This window comes from Procambarus clarkii, chromosome 6 (assembly GCF_040958095.1).
Source record: "Procambarus clarkii isolate CNS0578487 chromosome 6, FALCON_Pclarkii_2.0, whole genome shotgun sequence".
Classification (NCBI taxonomy): domain Eukaryota; kingdom Metazoa; phylum Arthropoda; class Malacostraca; order Decapoda; family Cambaridae; genus Procambarus; species Procambarus clarkii.
This window is the reverse complement of record NC_091155.1, coordinates 23,274,195-23,292,082: the sequence shown is the minus strand read 5'-3', so window position 1 is coordinate 23,292,082 and position 17,888 is coordinate 23,274,195. Positions and strand designations below refer to the sequence as shown.

Sequence of the window (17,888 nt, the reverse complement as noted above, 5' to 3'; positions counted from 1 at the left end):
GGCTTCTACTCCCCAAGCAAGCCTGGCCTTTACTCCCCCAAACCTGGCCTCTACTCCCCCCAAGCAAGCCTGGCCTCTACTCCCCAAGCAAGCCTGGCCTCTACTCCCCCAAGCCTGGCCTCTACTCCCCAAGCCTGGCCTCTACTCCCCCAAGCCTGGCCTCTACTCCCCCCAAGCCTGGCCTCTACTCCCCCCAAGCCTGGTCTCTACTCCCCCAAGCCTGGCCTGGGCCCAGTATCCTGGGGTTCTGTGCATCAATGTGACCTCGTGATACGAGCTGCTAACAAGAATAACATATGTCGTTTGGTGGCTGGTCCATCTGGAGAGTTAAAACATCACCGGGTAATTATGTAGGGTTAAGGCCTAATATCAACAGATAATTCGCATGTCAGGAAAGTTAAATTATAATCCAACAGGTGTTAGTAGGCGAGGCATAATGTGTGAGACATTTCCCTCGTCTCTGCTAAGCAAGTAAGTAAGCGAGCAAGCAAGCGAGCATGCGAGCACTCACGCACGTGCGGGGGTGTTTAAACACGCACGCTGTCAGGCGCGTGTTTGTGGTTGTCAGATGTCGGTGAAGTACGTGTCGAGTGAGAGTAGTAGTAGTAGTAGTATGAGAGAGGTTGTAGTAGGGAGGTGGTGGTGGTGGTGGTGGTGGCGGCGAGCGATGCGAGGCGGGGTTGTGAGCGAAGTCTTGTGCCACACTGCGTCTCGGCTAATCCCAACGGCCGCTCATGTATGGCGGCGGAAAATTTGGTCGGAAAACAAGGCGACCTCACACGACCGGAAAATTGCCCTCGGCGCCCTGCTATCACGGAAAGATTTGTCTTAGGCTCCGAGTCGACGCCACTGCCGCTGACGGCCGCTCAAGGACCCCCCACAGCCCACTGCCCCGTGCTCCTTCACACACCCCTAGGCTCCTCTACACCTAGGCTCCTCTACCCCTAGGCTCCTCTACCCCTTGGCTCCTCCACCTCCTAGGCTCATACCAGCCTTTGCTCCTCTAGGTAAGGTAACTTCAAGGTAAGCTAAGGTTCACCCCTAGGCTCATCTACCCCTAGGCTACTCCACCCCTAGGCTACTCCACCCCTAGGCTCCTCCACTCCTAGTCTCCTCCACTCCTAGTCTCCTCCACTCCTAGTCTCCTCCACTCCTAGGCTACTCCACCCCTAGGCTCCTCCACCCCTAGGCTCCTCCACCCCTAGGCTCCTCCACCCCTAGGCTCCTCCACCCCTAGGCTCCTCCACTCCTAGTCTCCTCCACTCCTAGTCTCCTCCACTCCTAGGCTACTCCACCCCTAGGCTACTCCACCCCTAGGCTCCTCCACCCCTAGGCTCCTCCACTCCTAGTCTCCACTCCTAGTCTCCTCCACTCCTAGTCTCCTCCACCCCTAGTCTCCTCCACCCCTAGTCTCCTCCACCCCTAGGCTCCTTCCAGCCAGAGCCCCATTCTTGCCTTCCAGTCTCCTCCGCTTGTGCCCGATTCGTCTTCTCCATCCAGAGTTCCATTTATCCTCAGCCCCGGGATCCCTTCCCCACTCCTGCTAGTCCAGCCTTTACTTCTTGCAGGAACTTGTGCAATTGCATCGTGAAAACATCCACGTGTGTTGCGGAAGTCACGGAGGTCACGTTGCTAGGGGATCGACATGACAATAACCGTATGGTGGTCAGAAGAAACTTGTTCTATACACAGCTGTCAAGAGCGGAGTCTCTTGACAGCTGAATGTGAGAATTACCGAAGTGAGAATTACCTGATGTGGTCGTGGCAATGTTAGTGCCTCTGGTGATGTAGAAGCAACGGTCCGGACTCTTAGAGACTTTGTCATATACGGAGACTGATCCTTGAAATTGGCCTGAAGAGAAGGAATTTCATGGCTGAGGGTGTGATAAGGGATCAGGGCTACAAGGGATCAGGGCTACAAGGGATCGGGGCTGCAAGGGATCAGGGCTATCTACATATGGAAAAGAAAATTTCTGTAGGAGTAGGTGATCCCAAATACACTAAATTAAACTGGTGGCACTTTGTGGGCGATGTTCTGTTGGAGAAAATGGAATGGTGCTATTTCCAAGAAATTAGCTTGTGCAGTGAGAAACACAATTAAACTTGATATGAAACAGTGAGTTACAGTGACATAAAGCCGTGAGAAACGATAATGTGGGTCCAGAGACTTGCATATAATTATTTAGTACTCAGTAGACGAGTGCAGAAAGTTCGACAAGATATAGTTTTTAAGTGAGAGCCAACGAAGTAACTTATGGCGAAGTAACCACTGATAGGCTTAGGCGAACGCTCTTCAGAGGGATCAGCAGTTGGATTTTTTTTGAAGCCTCGGCCTTTCTGGATTCTGGAAGTCCTTTGTTTTTTATATTTTTGGAAGGATAAGCTTTGATTCACAGTCTTAAGTTAGTGACCCTGTGGATTTATATTATGTGTCTTAAAAGGGGGCTATTGGAACTTAGCCAGCCAAATAATCTTACCGCTAACGAATTACTGCTTATAAGTAAGCTTCTAGTCTCTGCCAACGCATACTGAGAACATTCCTAGTGACTCGGTCCTTCCCACACACATTGTAGACCCATCCTCATTGTAGACTCACAGAGCACTGAGCTGCATGTGCTTAGTCATTGACGTCAGAAAACTGTGTCAGCCAATTAGGCACGAGTGCCGTCACTTTACATCATATGACGCCTCTCATTGGCTAAAACAGATCAGGCGAGATGGGTAGTGACAGAAGTCACGTCACAGCAGGATTGATTAATTGCTGGAAGGAATGCCGGATCAATCGGGCTGTGGTGGATATGTGGGCCTGCGGACCGGTCCAAGCAACAGCCTGTTGGACCAAGGTCTCACATGTTATGCCTGGCCCCAGGCTGGTCTTGGGGAATATAAGAACTCCCAGAACTCCATCCAGTTAAATTTCGATTTTCAAAATGGTTATGCAGAAATTAAGACCTCTCACCGATGATACTCTTCAAGACACTACTGTTCTCTAGGGTGGAATATTGTTGCACACTAACATCTCATTTTCAATGCTGGAGATATTACTAGCCTGGAGAGTGTGTAGAGATCCTTTAATGTTAGAATCCACTCGGTAAAACATCTAAATTATTAGGGACTGTTTAAAATAATTAAATCGGTATTCCAAGGAGAGCAGACCGGAGAGATTCATAATTCTGCCCGAAACGCTGCGCGTACTAGTGGCTTTACAAGATTGTAATTACTATCCTATGTATCCTCACAATCCCAATGTACCTTCTTGTATATAAATAAATAAATAAATAATGTAGACTTGTAAACAAAAATACAAGGACTGGCTCCAAATCTGCACACCGACATAACATCATGAGTTCGTTGAGAGAGAATTCGTTCAACGTTAAAGGCCCCAAGACTTGTCAACAGTCTTCCTCTACACATAACTGGCCGACCTCCCACATTGTTGAAGAGAGAACTTGATGAACACCCTCGCAGGATACTTGTGGTGACTCACACGGCAGGCTGTGAGTAGACAGCCTGACGTATGGCTCTTCGACCAGGCCGTCAAGCACGAAGTCTGGTCGGAGACCGGGCCGCAGGGGGACGTTGATCCTCGGAATACAAACAGCAACACCTGGAGCAAAATTAGAAACACATCGGCGTCAACAACTTTCGGAATGAATGGCACTGTTGTGATGTCAGTAGAGAGTGCAGGAGTACCAACTGAAGCAGGAGAATCTGCAAGACTGTTTCTGAGAACAGTACATCACAGTACTCTGCACCAGCAGCACGGATCAGCGACTCCAGCAGCAGCAGCAGCAGCAGGTATATCACAGGTAAACAGGTAGGGGCGGGCAGCGGGCTGTTTATTATAGATTCAGCTACTCGGAACAAGTTCCAATCAGCACGGGCTATGGTGAGCCGGTAACTTACCTGGCACAGGAGCGGGGCGCAAGTAGCACGGGCTATGGTGAGCCCGTAGTGGATTTACCTGGCACAGGAGCAGCGGGCCACCAGCAGCGCCTATATACAGCAGGAGAGAACCAGTCAGTGGCTTGGGCTCTTGTCCCCCGGCGCCTCGTAAGGTCTTGAAGGAAAACTTGGTGTCACGTGATTTTCCGCCTTGCTAATGAATTTGTCTCTGGTGACCCCAAGGCCTGGTGGATGTGACGGCGCCATTAACTTCCCGGACTTTGATGTCTGGCCGTCCCCTCGACTCCCTTCCTCCAAGAAGTGAATCTCAACGCTGTCTACAGCCTTACCTTCCTCAAGTGAATGCTGAAGAAACACGTCGTTCCTTTATTTTGAAATTATCCATTTAAAAAAAGGCTTCTTTTGTGTGTGTTATTAATATATAAAAAATTCTGAAATGGTATTTTGCACTTTTTCAGAAATTATTTTTTTTGGTTGCTACATTTTTTGGTATATAATTATATATGATATATAAGATAGGTGCTGTGGGGTTTAAGCATCATGTTTGAGCTTTTTTTTTTTAGTGATATAGTTGGGTATGGTAGTTTTTTTTATTATTATTTTCTACCACAGACGTGGCCACACATTTACAATGCTAACCAGTATATATACATTTTCTTCTGTCCATATGGACAGGGTGAGAGATTTGTTAAACATATAGTTCAGGGATTTATTGAACAATCAACCACAGAAGGTGATTGTAGTGCTTTTAAAATGCTAAGCTAACCTACATATGTAAATACATAGATACACAGATTTACGTATGCCCTACATAAAGTGTTCGATGTGTCTTTTACATACTGCCATTAATATGCATTTACAAAGGTGAAATGAAATTCTGATCAGCTTTCCACATATATTTTATGCACATACATATACATACACACACACACATACATACATATTTGCACACACATACACATATTTCTCTTACTCTGACAGGGCGAGATAGCTGATAGAGAAACTAATGTGCAAATAAGCACTTAACCACTGAAGGTGATTAAGATGCTTTTACAAGCTCAGGTTATATAGTTACATCACATCCGTAAATTTATAGTTGATACATTACATGGTCAATCTTGGGTACAAGTTCAATGTATCATCAAGTGTTCCAGTATTCATATAGTAGTTACAGAGTCCAGCATACCTCAGCCCAGGAGGGCGAAAGTCAGTCATTATGGGAAATTCTACAATGTTTAAGTGAGTGCATGTTTTCTCTTTCACAAAGTTGACATGTGGGTGGTGTGGTGGTAGTGTGGGGGGTGTGGTGGTAGTGTGGGGTGTGTGGTGGTAGTGTGGGGGGTGTGGTGGTAGTGTGGGGGGTGTGGTGGTAGTGTGGGGGTGTGGTGGTAGTGTGGGGGGTGTGGTGGTAGTGTGGGGGGTGTGGTGGTAGTGTGGGGGGTGTGGTGGTAGTGTGGGGGGTGTGGTGGTAGTGTGGGTGGTGTGGTGGTAGTGTGGGGGGTGTGGTGGTAGTGTGAAGGGTGTGGTGATAGTGTGGAGGGTGTGGTGATAGTGAGTGGGTGTGGCTGGGTGGAGAGCGCCCCGCGCACCTTAGTCCAGGTATTTAGGCGGGCGCATGTGGGTGGGTGGCGGCCTGAACCACCCACAGTACCAACGCCGCCCCCTCACTCCTCGCCCACCACTCCTACCGCCGCCCTCGACGCCGCCCCTACTCCAGCCTCGGGAGTGCAGTAGTGCCATGTTCAGGTTCCCTGGATATGGCCGGCTTGCCGAGGTCTACACCTTCAAACTAGAGGTGAGGAAAATGTTCTGTACCCTTAGTGTACTTACGCCACCTGACGGCCCAATCGCGTCTACTGCTCACACTCCTCCAGGTACAAGTGTGCTCCAAATTACACTAAATAATGTACGTTCACGTCATCTGTTGATCCTCCCCGGAATAGCAGGTTCTTGACGCGATGGTGAGCACGCAAAAGAGGCTTCAACGCTTCTTTTAATAAGAAGTAATTTAGTGAGAGTTGTGGGGGTGGCTTGTGTGGGTGGCTTGTGTGTGGCTTGTAGGGGGTGGTTTGTGTGGGTGGCTTGAGTGTGTTGTTTGTAAGGGTGGGTTGTGTGGGATCGACGGGTGACAGACGGCAAGCCATCCTCCTGTTTAGAGAGTACTTATAGTACCTATATGGACCATCGTTGTGGCAAATTAGAGAGTAGACAGAGCTAATGAAAAAAGGTATCCGTAGGGCAATCGTTGGGCATGGGTGGCAGCGGGTGTTGTGGGGAGCGGGTGTTGTGTGGGCAGCGGGTGTTGTGTGGGCGGCGGGTGTTGTGGGCGGCGGGTGTTGTGGGCGGCGGGTGTTGTGGGCGGCGGGTGTTGTGGGCGGCGGGTGTTGTGGGCGGCGGGTGTTGTGGGCAGCGGGTGACATGTCAAGGGCGGTAATTCCTGGTGTGAGAGAGGAGCATGTCGTCTATTTCCACCTTTTATGACGATAATTATATTTCATATTAAGGGTTCCGTGTCATCCTTCGTAATGTCATCCATTTACTCTGACCTTTCGGGTACCTTTCGATGGTTTCCGAGGATCAACGTCCCCGCGGCCCTGTCTCTGATCAGGCCTCCTGGTTGGCGGTCTGGGGTCAGATTCACGAAGCAGTTACGCAAGTACTTACGAACGTGTACATCTTTCCTCAATCTTTGACGGCTTTGTTTACAATTAATAAACAGTTAATGAGCTCCGAAGCACCAGGCGGCTGTTTATAATAATAACAACGGTTGATTGGCAAGTTTTCATGCGTGTAAACTGTTTAATAAATGTAACCAAAGCCGTCAAAGATTGAGGAAAGATGTACACGTTCGTAAGTACTTGCGTAACTGCTTCGTGAATCTGGCCCCTGGTCAACAAGGCTGTTCGCCGCATACGCTCGCAGCCTGAAATGTGAATCGTATCCTGGTTGATCAGGTATCCTTTGAAGGTGTTTATCACGTTCCCTTTTGAAGACTATGAGAAGTCTGCCAGTGATGCCCATATGCGTAGAGGTGTTGAACAAAAATATGGACCTTTGATGTTAATATTCTCTCTCAGCGTACCTATTGCACCTCTACTTTTATCCTGCCATGTCTCCTGGTTTAATGTGATGTTATTACTGTGTGCAGATTTAGAACCAATCCTCCTAGTATTTTCCAAGTGTAAATTATTATGTATCTCTCTCACCTGTACACTAGGGAATACAAATTAAAAATTACTAAGCAGTCCTAATAATGTAGATGTTTTACTGAGTGGATTCTAGCAGTAAAAGATATTTGCACGTTCACAATGTCAGCAATTTCTCCAGCTTTGAATGGGGCTGTTATTGTGCAACGATATTCCACCTTAGAATAAAGGTAAGATCTTCCGACATGATTACTCCTCAAATCTTGCATATTGTTTCTTCCTTCAATATCGTGGTACGACGGCGTTGTGTGTGCTTATATGTCTTGTATTTATACTTAATGTTATTTAAAAGAATGATAAAAGTTAGTGAGTGTTAGTGATTGTTATAATCATTGTGGAGGTTGCAGGCGATGAGTCACAATAACGTGGCTAAAGTATGATGACCAGACCACACACTAGAATGTGAAGGGACGACGACGTTTCGGTCCGTCCTGGACCATTCTCAAGTCGATTGTGACTTGAGAAGTCACATTCACAATCGACTTGAGAATGGTCCAGGACGGACCGAAACGTCGTCGTCCCTTCACATTCTAGTGTGTGGTCTGGTCGTCATTGTGGAGGTTGGGTGAGCAGGCTGCTTGCTGTTGGCCGTGGAGAGGCAGTGGCTGCCGCTGAGGAGAGCTGCTCTATTCCCAAGGCAGACTAGTATCGGTGTTGTCACTTTGTATTCTGTGGCAGAGCCCCACGTCGTCCTGGCTTTTGCTAGCGAGGAATCCATGGCATGGCCTTACGAGAGTGGTATAAGGTTTTCACCTCTACGCCCGCCCAGTCATGCTATCAAATTATGCAAAACGAAAAAAATAACTCTCACTTTTTCCCTTGTAGTTGGAGGCGTAGTAGTTTTCTGACTGCTGTCAGGAGGGTTGCTCCCAGCGCCCTAATTACTGCAGGGTGAATAGGGGCGAGTGTGTGTATATCTAACGACTAGCCCACTAGACAACAGATGATATTGCTCCCCTGTTGACTAGCCCTCTACCTATTCACCTTTTACCCCAGAGATGGCACCCTATCCCCACCCTCCCGTTTGGTACCTGTTCTCCCCTTGTCCCAGCAGATGACACCCTCCTCCCCCTCTTCCCCTTACTCGTTCTCCCACTACCCAGTTGTCAATCACAGCCAGACTCACCTCATAAATTACTGCCCTACTCGCTAGTCTTGAGAGACAGACGGGGCCGCGCTCCCTTTGTTGGTTATTGTCGGTTGGTGATGAGTGAGGGAGCCGAGCCATCACTTAGAGGTGGATGGGTGGTAATGGTGACCAAGTCAACTGTTTGTGTGGCTGTTTGTACTAGGTGAGCAACTAACACACACACACACGCGCGCGCGCGCGCACGGTGGAAGCTGAGGACCCAAATGAGCCACAGAGACATTAGAAATAACTTTTTCAGTGTCAGAGTAGTTAACAGGTGGAATGTATTAGGCAGTGATGTGGTGGAGGCTGACTCCATACTCTGTTTCAAATGTAGATATGATAGAACCCAGTAGGCTCAGGAACCTGTACACCAGTTGATTGACAGTTGAGAGGCGGGACCAAAGAGCCAGAGCTCAACCCCCGCAAGCACAACTAGGTGAGTACACACACACACACACACACACACACACTGAGCCCCGGAATCATCGCAAGATTAGATAGATAGTCGTTTTGAAACCCGGTCCTAGAAATCGAGAGGTATTCTTTTATCTACGCATATTTATAATATTACTCTACGTTTGTAAAGATATCAGCATGAGGCTGGAACAATCTTTGAACGAGATCAGTCATACAGTTATTTCAGTACCTGTATTTTGGTTGTTTAGCAGTTAGGACTTTGTATACCTGGTATATACCTTTGTATACATGGTATATACCTTTGTATACCACAGTACTCGATTCCCCCCAATCATGCACTAGTCAATCATGCACGACCCTTCTTCATCAGGACCCTATCACCTTTCCTTACTGTGAGACGACCCACACACGCACAGCTCACTGGGGACAGATTCACGAAGCAGTTACGCAAGAACTTACGAACGTGTACATCTTTCCTCGATCTTTGGCGGCATTGGTTACATTTATTAAGCAGTTTACAAGCACGAAAACTTGCCAATCAATTGTTGTTATTGTTATAAACAGCCTCCTGGTGCTTCGGAGCTCATTAACTGTTAAATAATTGTAAACAAAGCCGCTAAAGATTGAGAAAAAAATGTACAGGTTCGTAAGTGCTTGCGTAACTGCTTCGTGAATCTGGCCCCTGGTCTGTTCTCTTAATTTGCCACTCGGGGAAAAAAAAATTCAACCTTTTTAGCCTAACAGAAACCTGTAAATCCAAGCAACTCGCCGAAACTATCGAGTCCGATGCGTAGAAAACGTGAATGGTTGAGAGTTGTTGCCTTTCTTAGTAAGTTGCGTTCGTAACGGTTGTTAGGATAACGCGAAGAACGCGACCTTTAGTTGAGAGGGCGGGGTTGCTTAACAACTCTTCTCCTCCCACAATGCCACACACTACCCACTCCTTCTATCCTATGTAGCATGCCCTAGCCCCACTGGTTCTAACCTATGTAGCATGCCCTAGCCCCACTGGTTCTAACTCATGTAGCATACCCTAGCCCCTCTGGTTCTAACCTATGTAGCATGCCCTGGTCTCACTGGTTCTAACTCGTGTAGCATGCCCCGGCCCCACTCTTCCTAACCCATGTAGCATGCCCTGGCCCCACTCTTCCTAACCCATGTAGCATGCCCTGACCCCACTCCTCCTAACCCATGTAGCATGCCCTGGCCCCACTCCTAACCCATGTAGCATGCCCTGGCCCCACTCCTCCTAACCCATGTAGCATGCCCTGACCCCCACTGGTCCCTGGTCTCACATGTGTGTGTTTTAACTCAATGCCAAACTTTTTGTCTGCTGGTTTAATTGCAGTGGTATTATTGTCTTTTGTTTAATTGCAGTCGTTAGAGTATCCTTTACAAGGCGTTGATAAAAACCACACATACCGTCTCTCACACGGCATATACCGCATGTGTGGCCCACACTCAGTACGGGCGTTGAAAACTTGGTGATAGAACTTTTCAAGTACTTGCATAGCAACATTACGCTCACGTCGACCTGAAGCTTGACGTACGCTTATGCAGGTATGACTTTCTTTTGTTACTTGTAATGTGTATAGAGCTACGCATGTCCCCCGCGAGCACCGGTTGGTGTGGGTTGAGCGCTGTGAGGTGCGCCCGCAGCTGTGAAATGCACATCAAGAACAAAAATAACGCTGAAAAAACACCATTATATTAACATCTAGTTAATAATAAAAGTGTGAATAAATATATCAATTGTTGAAGTTTAAGCTCATCAATAACAGCTCTCATTTTCTTCGAGGCCGGGCTCGGGGAGTAGAGGAACTCCCGAAACCCTCTCCAGGTATCAGTAACAGGAGTCAAGTCCATTAGTGACATGTTCAGTAATAGCGAATTACATACAGGTCACAGATCAGGTGATCACCAGGTAAGGCTGGCCCACAGGCCAGGGTGCGGGAGTAGAACCACTCTACAAGAGATCGCCAGTGGGTGCCTGAGAGCGCCACTGAGAGCGTGTATCACATCCCTCAGAAAGTGAACACCACCGACATTGGTTCCGGAAAGGTTTACATACTATACTTTTGAGAGGCGCGGGAATGGGCATCAATCTAGGCGGTGCCAGGGAGCGTTAATGTCACGGTCGAGTTGTTGGTCTAATGGATGCTACGTGATGGCGAATATTACATGAAGTTATGTCTGCTATAAAACGCTTTAATTGGCGGTGGGCGGGCAGGGCGGAGCTGAGGAGAGCAGCACATCGTGTGAGGGGAGGGTGAGCTGGAGGTGTATTAATTGCTGTTGCCACAGTCCCCACCATCCCCAAGCCCTTGGCGTTCCCCAAGCCCTTGGCGTTCCATTATTTTGGCTAGCTACTCGTCGTAGGTCAGTACTGCAGTCTTGCCTGATCATGTGGATTGTAGTGTCGACATGTTGACCATGCAGCTTTGTCCTCTTGGAAAATATATCACATTCAGTCCAACTGGTTTGTGCTGTGCTCCAATAGTTATCAATTCACCCGTTGAAATACATCGTCATCTACCCCCTGCACCACTCTGGGCTGGCTGTAGTGGTACTTCGCCAGCACACTGTACTGTGTTCTGCACCACACTACACAGTGTTCTGCACCACACTACACAGTGTTCTGCACCACACTACACAGTGTTCTGCACCACACTACACAGTGTTCTGCACCACACTACACACTACAGTCTTCTCATGGAAGGTACTCACGCTCCCACTAACCTCATTAAACGTTAATTAATCTACACATATCTACCTAAACACTTCTCATCTTTTATTATAAATCCAAATTTCTTCATAACTTTAAAGGTCTGACCAAAGTGCCGGTCAGGAGGCCCCATAATATCTGGTCAGGAGGCACTGAAGAGTGAGCTTATCAGTCTGTGACTACGGAGAAGTGTTAAGCTCCAGCTCTTGTGCCCCCTGCTTACTCGCATATTATGGTGAAATACCCTTTTAAAGAATTGTTAAGAGTGCGGTGTTGGGAGTCAAGTACGAGCCAGCGCCTCGCCGAAGTTGCCGCCACGAGCGTAAAGTGTAAAGTGATCCTGTTAGGCATTACTGTCACGGGAAATAATTTATTCAGGTGTCGGGTGCAGGGCGGGTGATCCTTGGCCCCTTAACACCACTTCCCTCACACACCGTCATCGTCACCACCTTCCTATTTGGTAGTCAGCGGCCACCACCACCACCACCACTACCCCACCCTTGCATTGCGATATTTTCACAATGGAACGATCAGGGATATTTGCGGAAACAGTTGGGGGGACATGCGAATGAAAACTGGGAAGGGGACGAAATTCAGTGACCCAGTGCATGAGCTGCCGTGACATACGCCAGATGCCCATTTTCTATAAAGCGACGCAGATACCATAAAGAACGGGATCTACATCCCCCCTTCCCTTCCCCCCAAAGATAGACCCCTGTATCAGAGTAACTTCAGTTTTGATGTACAATTTGCATGTTACAGTTCTGTGTCGAAGGTTTTTAAGTTTTCTAAAGCATTTTTCGCGTCCCCTGCGTGGTGGAGCCAGGAGCGAGTGCTTGTGGGTTACAAGTGGGATGGGGTCCTGTATATTCTACTATATTCACCAGCGTGCGCCTGTTCCTTGCAGGCGTAACAGGGGGTCCTATGTACTCTCTCCTTATATACAGCAGCTCCTGCATTAAAACTTTGTTCTGATACGTCTATTGTGGGATGGTGTGAGTCTTGTGGAGGTGCCGCCAGCACCACCAGCCTCTCTCTCTCGACTTGTGTGACTGGAATTGATGTTTTGTGGATAGCTTGTCAGGAGGTGGATTGGTGGTGTTTACTTCCCTATCTCTCGCCCCGTCACACGCACTCGCTCCCCCCCCCCCACACACACACATACTCTCTCTCTCTCTCTCTCTCTCTCTCTCTCTCTCTCTCTCTCTCTCTCTCTCTCTCTCTCTCTCACTCACTCACTCACTCACTCACTCACTCACTCACAGAGGCGGGATCCAAGAGTCAATGCTCGATCCTGCAGACACAACTAGGTGAGTACATACACACAGATGACAGAAAGCAATACAATAAATTCTTGCAGGCTGCTCCAAGCAACAACCTGGTGGACCAAGCTCTCGGAAGTCAAATGAACAAACCCACAAGGGCCGTGATGAGGGTTCGAACCTACGTCCAAGAGACGTACGAACCTACTTCTCGCAGAGACTGCAGTTTCTATGTAATATGTTTGGAGGCTAAATGTGCATGGTTCAAACACCAGCCTTCGGCCGAAATACAGTGAAATCAATCACCTGTTCTTCCATTGGACACCTGTTGTACAGGTGTCTGTACACCTTGTACACCTGTACAAGGTGTACAAGTGTACTGGTGTCGACTTTGGTCTCTCAGTTATCCCTTGTATATTTTTTCCCACGATCTTATATAATTAGTTGAGTTCGACAGACGGACTTTTCTTTCCTGGTAGATTCAAGTCCTTTCGTTTGTTAGACGAAATATAGAAGCGATCAGATCTGAGACGTTGAGATGACAAACGTCTTCGTTCCTCACACAGTCAAATCGTTCACAAGACAATTTGACGAAGCTCGTTTTCCAGTTATTAAAACTGTGTATATCATTTGGTTATGATGTATTAGATTGGGTTAGACCGTATTAGGCTCAGATGTGTTATGACGTGTCCTTCATAAGAACAGTAAACAGTACCAACATTGTACAAAAAGGAAAAAACATCTCTTTTGTCTGTTTTGGATATTTTTAGGTCTTTCAAGTTTCCCCTTAGTATCCGAGGTCGCTGGCGGCCGGTCAGCTGGGGCCAGATTCACGAAGCAGTTATACGCAAGCACTTACGAACCTGTACATCTTTTCTCAATCTTTGCCGGCTTTGTTTACAATTATTAAACAGTAATAAGTTCCGAAGCACCAGAAGGCTGTTTATAACAATAATTGATTGTGAAGAAGTTTTCATGCTTGTAAACTGTTTAATAAATGTAACCAAAGCCGTCAAAGATTGAGGAAAGATGTACAGGTTTGTAAGTGCTTGCGTAACTGCTTCGTGAATCTGGCACCTGCAACTTGCCTCCGGCGTAGTGGCCTTGGAATGTCCAGTGAGGAGGAAGAGGTCAAGGGTGGCGATGGTCACACCAGGCCACAGTTCATCGTTGTTGTTTTAAGAGTCAGCTACTGGGAACAAAAAGTTCCAAGTAGCACGGGCTATGGTGAGCCCGTAGTGGACTTACCTGGCACAGGAGCGGTGCTCTGGCACAGTTCACCTGTGTTGTTTTAGATTTAGCTACTCAGAACGAAGTGTCCATGTAGCACGGGCTATGGTGAGCCCGTAAGATGCACAGTTCCCGATTGATAAAGATTAAGCCACCCAAGAGGTGGCACGGGCATGAATAGCCCGTAACAGAGTGCCCCCTACGCACTCCTTTATATAGCGTGAGAGACAACATAGACGGAAATGCCCAGATTATTGGGATATGGAATGTGAAATCCTTTCAGCTCAGGATATGTTTCTCACCGTGGAATTTCAGATCCAGATATTACAAGGGAGTAGTTTCCTGGCAGGTTGGTCTAGGAGACTTACTCAAGCTTGTCATCCATAAGCACTCGAACTCTGCATTCAGAAACAAGTTTAACTTGTGAATGGAGATAAACGCATGTGAGGTGTCTGTAGCAAGTATATTATGTCAGTGATATTAGGCAAAATTGTAATTAATTTTGTCAATAAAGATGTTAATAATGTGATATACTGGCTCCAATTGCACGGGCTCACCATAGCCCGTGCTACTTGCCCCGCTCCTGTGCCAGGTAAGTCCACTACGGGCTCACCATAGCCCGTGCTACTTGGAACTTGTTCCGAGTAGCTGAATCTAAAACAACAACGAATAATCTGCAGTCAGATTTCAAGAGTGGTTCAGTACAGACGCTTGAGAGATAGCGCACGTGTCCAGTACTCACCACCAACAATGTAGGACTCGACGTGTCCAGTTCCTGCTCCAAGACGCTTCAGCTTCGACACCGAGCAGACAGCCAGACTTCGGCCGCATTGAACTTGATATATTGTGCACCCCATACTCATCCTGTGAGCGGTAGCGCGCCTCCACGCCCTCGTCCCACGCCCAGCTCCTCGACTCCACCCGCATTTAGAGCGCCGTGCTCTACAACCCCCACCCCCGTATCCTAGCGCTCTACTACCCCCTGGCCTCACTCAGCTCCCTGCTCTGCTTCAGGCTTCGTCTCAACTCGTTCGACACTTCACTGCCAACAAACCGACTGCTCGTAAGACTACGAAATCAATATGAAAAATCACTAAACTGTGCGTATCTAATCAACCAAATACGTACACGTAATGCTACGTAACAGGCCCATAGGCCTACGATGTATACGGCAGTAGGGATAATGGTGGTTGTATGATGTGTAAGGTAGGCTGGTGTAGGCTGGAGACTGGTAGGGATGTGTTGTTGTGTCGCGCTCGTAGCCGGGAGTCTGCTTTGGGAAATCCTTCTTAAGGACCGGAAATATCTTTCTAAATGTTCTACATCATGTCGGAAATTGTCATCATAACCACAAACTGTGTGTGTGTGTGTACTCACCTAGTTGTGTTTGCGGGGGTTGAGCTCTGGCTCTTTGGTCCCGCCTCTCAACCGTCAATCAACAGGTGTACAGATTCATGAGCCAATCGGGCTCTGTCATATCTACACTTGAAACTGTGTATGGAGTCAGCCTCCACCACATCACTTCCTAATGCATTCCATTTGTCAACCACTCTGACACTAAAAAAGTTCTTTCTAATATCTCTGTGGCTCATTTGGGCACTCAGTTTCCACCTGTGTCCCCTTGTGCGTGTTCCCCTTGTGTTAAATAGACTGTCTTTATCTACCCTATCAATCCCCTTCAGAATCTTGAATGTGGTGATCATGTCCCCCCTAACTCTTCTGTCTTCCAGCGAAGTGAGGTTTAATTCCCGTAGTCTCTCCTCGTAGCTCATACCTCTCAGCTCGGGTACTAGTCTGGTGGCAAACCTTTGAACCTTTTCCAGTTTAGTCTTATCCTTGACTAGATATGGACTCCATGCTGGGGCTGCATACTCCAGGATTGGCCTGACATATGTGGTATACAAAGTTCTGTGTGTGTGTGTGTGTGTGCTCACCTAGTTGTGCTTGCGGGGGTTGTGCTCTGGCTCTTTGGTCCCGCCTCTCAACCGTCAATCAACATGTGTACAGGTTCCTGAGCCTATTGTGTGTGTGTGTGTTTAATCACCAAGTTGTGCTTGTGGGGGTTGAGCCTCGGCTCTTAGGTCCCGCCTCTCAGTTGTCAGTCAATTCGTGTACACGTTCCTCGGCTTATTAAGCTCCATTATATATATACATTTAAAACTATGTATTGAATCTGCCTCCATTATCTCACTTCTTGATTACATTTCGTTATGTTTACTGTTGTGTGTGTTCATTCGTCCCTATCTGCGCGCGTATGGTAGAAGGGAAGGGAATTATCTAGGGGAAAGCATCAAACCATTACGACTAAATAGCACTGGGAAGGGGTCAGGATAAGGATTTGGGATGGGACCGAGGGGAAAGGAATGGTGCCCAACCACTTGGACGGTCGGGAATTGAACCCCTGCATGAAGCGAGACCGTCACTTCGTCAGGTTTCGGTGTGCTGGTGTAGGTGGTGGTATTAGTAGGTGGTATTAGTGTCTAGACGGTGCCTGGGAAGACAAAAATGTGTTAACGTTTAGAGATTATTGTTTTAGATTTAGCTACTCAGAACGAAATGTCCATGTAGCACGGGCTATGGTGAGCCCGTAGAAGACATTTAGAGGTAAAGCGTAACAAGATAACGGGTGGAGGTGAGCATACGGAGGATGGGGGGGCGGCCCGGGCCACTCACTTCCTCTCTTTACAAATGCTCCCTCTCGCTTCCTCTCCGAATTCCGATAGCCTCTTAACCATTTCCTCTTATGTATCACTAATGATATTTCCGCGGTGAAACACTTCAAGCTGCGTATCTTTATGGAGATTAAACATCAGCTGACTCTAGTTGTTTCTAAGAGTTTTTTTTGTATTTTTTCTTTTGTTCTTTGTTTCACAAGTAAACACAATGATAATATAATAATCTTTTGCTTAATTAACGGGTACGTTAAAAATACGCACCTTAATGGATATGGTACTAGGCTATTCTTTTGGGAAATTGGTTATGTAGTTAAAAGTGGCATGATGGAAGAAAACCCCCAAATCACTTATAAAATGAAAATGGAACACCTTTTATATATATATATATATATATATATATATATATATATATATATATATATATATATATATATATATATATATATATATATATATATATATATATATATATAATATTTTTACACTTATATTTAATCATTTAGTAGGCACTCCGCACCCATAATTTTTACACACACACACACACACACACAGCAGCGTACGACAGCAGCGTACTCTACACTGGCGAAAATTAGAACTTCATTCAGAAACCTAAATGAGGAAGCTTTTAGGGCGCTTTACACTGCCTACGTGAGACCCGTCTTAGAGTATGCCGCGCCATCATGGAGCCCCCACCTGAAGAAACACATAAAGAAACTGGAGAAGGTTCAGAGGTTTGCGACGAGGCTTGTCCCAGAGCTACGAGGGATGGGATATGAAGAGCGGCTGAAGGAACTGAACCTTACGACACTAGAGAAAAGAAGGGAGAGAGGAGATATGATAGGGACATATAAAATACTCAGGGGAATTGACAAAGTGGAAATAGATGAAATGTTCACACGTAATAATAACAGAACGAGGGGACATGGGTGGAAACTGGAAACTCAGATGAGTCACAGAGATGTTAGGAAGTTTTCTTTTAGCGTGAGAGTAGTAGAAAATTGGAATGCACTTGGGGAACAGGTTGTGGAAGCAAATACTATTCATACTTTTAAAACTAGGTATGATAGGGAAATGGGACAGGAGTCATTGCTGTAAACAACCGATAGCTAGAAAGGCGGGATCCAAGAGTCAATGCTCGATCCTGCAAGCACATATAGGTGAGTACATATAGGTGAGTACACACACACATGGGGGCCTCGTAGCCTGGTGGATAGCGCGCAGGACTCGTAATTCTGTGGCGCGGGTTCGATTCCCGCACGAAGCAGAAACAAATGGGCAAAGTTTCTTTCACCCTAAGTGCCCCTGTTACCTAGCAGTACATAGGTACCTGGGAGT

The 17,888-nt window shown here is 47.1% G+C and overlaps 1 protein-coding gene across 3 annotated transcripts in view; it reads left to right on the top strand.

The window, feature by feature from the left end:
• LOC123754014 (transcription factor 12) overlaps window positions 1-17,888 on the top strand; it is a 380,851-nt gene that overhangs the window by 220,004 nt on the left and 142,959 nt on the right. Inside the window, exon 1 of one of the 3 annotated variants that reach the window (XM_069306757.1) lies at window positions 5,507-5,701. The exons of the other annotated variants lie outside the window; for them this stretch is intronic. Coding sequence (XP_069162858.1) covers window positions 5,522-5,701 — 180 coding nt within the window. The 5' untranslated portion in view covers window positions 5,507-5,521. Of the gene's footprint in view, window positions 1-5,506; window positions 5,702-17,888 lie in introns of those variants that run through there. 3 annotated transcript variants of the gene reach the window in all.